The sequence below is a fragment of the Halyomorpha halys genome, unplaced genomic scaffold (assembly GCF_000696795.3).
Source record: "Halyomorpha halys isolate HHAL.00 unplaced genomic scaffold, Hhal_1.1 Scaffold880.1, whole genome shotgun sequence".
NCBI lineage: Eukaryota > Metazoa > Arthropoda > Insecta > Hemiptera > Pentatomidae > Halyomorpha > Halyomorpha halys.
Genome location: NW_027107748.1, coordinates 124093 through 129278, shown reverse-complemented (window position 1 = coordinate 129278; position 5186 = coordinate 124093). Strand labels below are relative to the sequence as shown.

Below are 5186 nucleotides of genomic sequence, written 5' to 3'. Positions count from 1 at the left end.
TTTAAGGCCTGCCAGAAGTGGTTTTTGAAAGTAAGAATTCGACATCGACTGCAAAAAACATCGATGTTGGGATATTGTAAAAACATCGATGTGTTTTGTAGTTGATGTCGGATTCTTACTTTCAAAAGCCACCTCTGACATGCCGTAAAATGCGTGATCGTTAGAACAGATTTTATGTTACTCAAATATATGTTCAAAAACATCGATGTATTTTGGGTAATGTATTGTAAGCAACGATATTTTAAAAACCTCGATGTTTTTTGGAGTGCATGTCCTATTGGTTGATTAAAAAAGTACTTCTGACTGGTCGGAGCATGCGTAGTCTTTAGAACAGTCTTTATGTTACTGAAATGGTTAAAAAAAATGTTGGAAAACATCGATGTTTTTTTGTCGATGTTTTTTATCGATGTCGCATCTCTAGTACTAGGAGATTCGGTAATAGTTTGCTATTTCTGGATTTGAGGATGAATATGGATTGAACGTTGAAGACAATTGAAACTGTGATATCAATTTCTGTATTTATTTAAAATTAAACATTACTGTTATGGTTCGACAACATAAATTTCTTTAGAATATACCATATTTTCTTCTTTCAAATTCTCCTTAAGTGTCTTTCAGCGTGGAGGAGCCTCTTACTACTTGGTCCATGGCAAGCATCTCTCCATGTAGCACCTTCTAGGTCTGCCTCGTGGTCTCCTACCAGTCGGCCCCGCCTATATACATTTTCTTGGCACTCTGTCTTCCTTCATTCTACAGACGTGTCCAGACGTCCTAGTTTTGTCCAATATTCTTCGCAAAAATCGCAGTTCAGCAGCCGTAATCCTGCTCATGGGCTTGTCTTGGGTGACCCAACCTTCACTTCCATATAATAGTGTTGGAAGAAATACTGCTTTAAAGATTTGGAGCTTGATATTCTTACCTACCTCCCTCTTTTTCACAATAGTATTGCATATCTGGTAGTAAATACTATTTATCCTATTGGACTCTTCTTGGTCTATTTTGTCAGATTTATTGAAAATTGTTCCTAGGTAAGTATAGAAGTCCACTGTTTCCAATACTTCATCATAGCATACTATTAGTACATTGCCCACGTCCACTTCATCTCTGGCAACAGTCATAATTTTTTTTTTTTTTTTTTTTTTTTTTTTTATCCCCCACCCTTGCCATCTCTGGCATACGGGGTGCGAGAGCAGTGGTGTAGTGCGCTGGGGTTTGCGCATCCCACTACTCTCTAGGATCACCATTTTTTTCCTTTTTTATTCTTTTGTTAATTATTCAATTAATTTTTATTTTTTAACTGTCATAATCGAGCTCTTCTTGCAGTTAATACCCATTCCTTTGCGGGCGAGTTCCTCTTGCCATTCTATAACGGCCTGTTGCAATTTAATTTTTGATAATTCTAATTGGCATATATAAAAACAATACCAATAGCTCCAAATTTCATTCGTTGCATTTTTTTTTAGTGAAACCAAGTTGATATCCTTTTTGAGTACCACAAGTAACCCTTAAATACGAATTTTCAAAAATAATAAAGAATAAAATCAGTTATAGATTTCTTTTAAAAAATAAAAAAAAATAGCAATAACTTCCAAGGAGAGGTTTAGGGCTCTGTAAAAAGAACCTTATGAAACAGGTTAGGACAGGAGATACAAAATAAAACGTTTAATAATTTATTTTTATTTCCAATATTTTGACTAATAAGGGCTTTAACTGTAAATAATGTTAAGACACGTTAAAAGAACTGAAACTCAGCTTTCAAAGGTTATATTAACGTAAGAATTGGATAAAATGCAGAGGATTAATGATCGATTATATGAACAATGGAAATAGGGTAAAAAGAAAGTCCTACCAATAAATCATAAATAAATAGTGTGTACTGTTTTTTTTTTCTCTTATATATACTTTTTTATTTTTACGTGTTATTACGTCTCCTATTTATTTTATTTTGTTTACACTTTTTTTTTATATATATAAATATTGTTGTACATCATATTTGTATTTATTTTGTCCATTATTATATTATTTTTCACTTAAATTTCCATGTTTTTTTATCCCACTTTATTTCACTTTAATGCCATCATATTCTTTTACATTGTCAACATATTCTTAACTGTTTTATGTTTTTTTTTAGCCTTGATGAAACTATAACCGCAAATTTTAATTTATCCTTAGTTATATGTATATCGTTTATAGTTGCCCGCGCTCAGAGGAGAAGGGGGTGAGTTAAAGGAAAAATAAAAAATAAATATAATCGCAAAAGGAAAAAAAGATAAAACAATAATTAATTACTCCTTCGGCACCACGTTATTTTTTTCTTGGAAATAACGAAAACTCCGAAGCATTATGCCCACAATATAGCTAAAATATACCAATATATAAACAATTATTGAATTGTAACCACTGGCGAATACCTTTACATGTAGATAACAGAACACCTAGGGGTGTTACCTACCCACCTGTTGAATTATCGTAATATTCCGTGAACAACAACAATAAAAAACATAAGTAAATAAGCAAGTTGAAAGCAGAGAAAGAACAGCAGAACTAAATGTACAAAAGTATACATTATATTTAGTCTATTGAAGTGAAACACCATAATTTTGAAAAACAAAATAAATATGACAACATTTCTCATATGGTGCTATTTCGGTTCAAACAGTAAAGACAGAGGGCCTTTAAACTATTACCACTTCACATTTAACAATCGTAACGTGTTCCAAAATCAAACTTCCACCTTCACAAAACCAAAAACCACTCGTCTAAACATACGTGTTCCAAATCAAAACTGTCACCTTCACAAAACCAAAACCCACTCGTTGAAACATATCGCTCGTGTTTTGTTTTCACCATGACAACCGTAACACCTCTTGTCTACATAGATCTAGCCAGTGTTTTTATTTCACCATGGCAACCGTAACAAAGCCTTGCAAAGTGGGATGAAACTTCGATTAATAAATATTTGTTAACTATTTCTATATCTCCTTAATATACAGATTTTTTTTTACCTGAGTAATTTACCTCACCCTGTATTCTATATTATAATTTTTAACTTTGCTTTAAATAATAAATATTAAGAATTTTTTTTTTACTCATTACCAACAATGCTGTTTAATTCTGCCTTTGTATAAAGGAATGTGTATATGAAGAAGTGTCATGCGTGATCGGTAAAGACAAGGAACCAAACATGGATCATCTGTCCCAATGTCCTTTCACAGAGGCAACCATCATGGAGACTATGAGGATCAGACCGGTTGTCCCGCTAGGTACGTAAAGGAGTTTCATTTTAATGTATATTTTAGTGTCATTATTATATATATTATATGAATTTAAATTTTATAAATGTATTATAGTACAAAATTTATATATATCATAAATAATAAAACTCTTAAACCTGTTAACGGTCAATTTGTGTAGTTATATTGAACACTTTTAGGAGGAAAAAAATGTGTAATACACTCAAATAAAAATTTGGTATAAGGCGGGTTGAGGAAAAAATGTGAAAGAAATAGGCCAAAATTTCAAACAATAATTTTTTTTGTGTATCGGATGCTCTGAATGATGACTAGAAGAACGTGGAAATGGTCTTAGTTTTCTTCAAAAGGAATGGCCTTTTGAATAAGATTTAAACCAGAAAATTTGTTATACGTAATAAAAAATACCAAAAGAAGTAATTATTAAACTTTTTTTTCGAAATAATTTAAAGAGAAAAATAAAGTGAAATAGAATAATAAATATAAATGAAACAAAATTATAAATCATGAAACATAGGCGTTGATGACCTCAGGGTTTAAATCTGGGGCTTTAACAACAACAACAACAACTAAGATAACCCTAAAATGGTCCAAAATATAAAACTTATATTATGTACTAACTTATACCTGTACTAATATATAGGGACCTTATGTTAGAAATACAAAAATATAAAATAAAATAGAGCACCCTATCTTTGTAGGAACATATCTTCACAACATATTTCATTTAGTTGTGTAGTTTAACTATGTAGGTTGTACATGGTATACAGTATATCTTTAATATTTTTAAACATTTTTTTTTACAAATTAAATAATTTTTATAAAATTGAAAGTTTTTATTTTTACAGGTATTCCTCACGGAGCTACAAAAGACACGCAGCTTGCCGGGTTCAGGGTACCAGAAGGGACAATGATCATCGTGAACCAATGGACCTTGCATCACGACACAAAATATTGGGACGATCCTGAAATATTTGATCCAAAAAGATTTATCAGTCCTGAAGGTACCGTCAAGAGGAAGGACAGTTTGAATCCTTTCCAAACCGGTAAGTTACTCTTAGTAGCATTATATAATTCATGCCATGATCAGTATAAGGAATAAATAGGATTTTAGATAGAACAAATGTCACATAGGCCGGGTTAGAATTTTTTCATTTCAATTTTAGAATTTTTTAGACCGAAAGTAAAAGCATAGGAAAACCTTAAGTGATAGCATAGGCACAATACGTTTTTTTACACACACACACACATATACATACTAATCATTACACATCATAATAGACTTAATAAATCAGTATACAAATGATTGTAATCTGTATACTCAGTTCTAAAGGTAGGTTACAAGTGAGGTTGTAATAAAAGTGTATAAAGAGTGGTAAAAGAGAAATAATTTGACTGTGATTTTTAATGTATTTTTGACATATTAGATATAAATGTTTTGACCTGGGCAGAATAGCCTGTATGGAGTTTTTTTAAAATGGTTAAATGATATGTCTCATAGTAAATTAAGATTCTCCCTGAAGATGGCCGAATTGGCCGAAACGTTGGACGTGTAAATGAAATAAATGTTTTGAGACTATAATTTGGATAGTGTTTTTGAATTATTTAGTAAAAAATTGCCAGTCTCAAGAAAGAAATTTAAAGATTATAAATAAAAAAAGTAATCTGTATTGTTTATTATATTTATCATCCCATAATCTGTAAATTTTTTTTTATCATGATATAATAAAAACACAATAACATTAAAAAAGATTTATTCTTTTTCTGAAATTTATACTCTTTTTATTATTTCTATATTCATAATTTTATCTATAATCATTCGAACAATATGTCGGGCTCTTCTGCGCATTATGGTAGTTTAAAATACAAATATTTACAATTAAAATACAGTTATAATCGGCAAATTTTACATTGCATTTTCATATATTTTTTATT

The 5186-nt window shown here is 30.7% G+C and overlaps 1 protein-coding gene across 4 annotated transcripts in view; it reads left to right on the top strand.

The window, feature by feature from the left end:
- Nucleotides 1-5186, top strand: part of phtm (phantom) — a 109166-nt gene that overhangs the window by 98947 nt on the left and 5033 nt on the right. For all 4 annotated transcript variants that reach the window (XM_014430360.2, XM_014430357.2, XM_014430358.2 and 1 more), the window contains exons 6-7: nucleotides 3131-3263; nucleotides 4100-4297. In XM_014430360.2, coding sequence (XP_014285846.1) covers nucleotides 3131-3263; nucleotides 4100-4297 — 331 coding nt within the window. The remainder of the gene's footprint in view (nucleotides 1-3130; nucleotides 3264-4099; nucleotides 4298-5186) is intronic.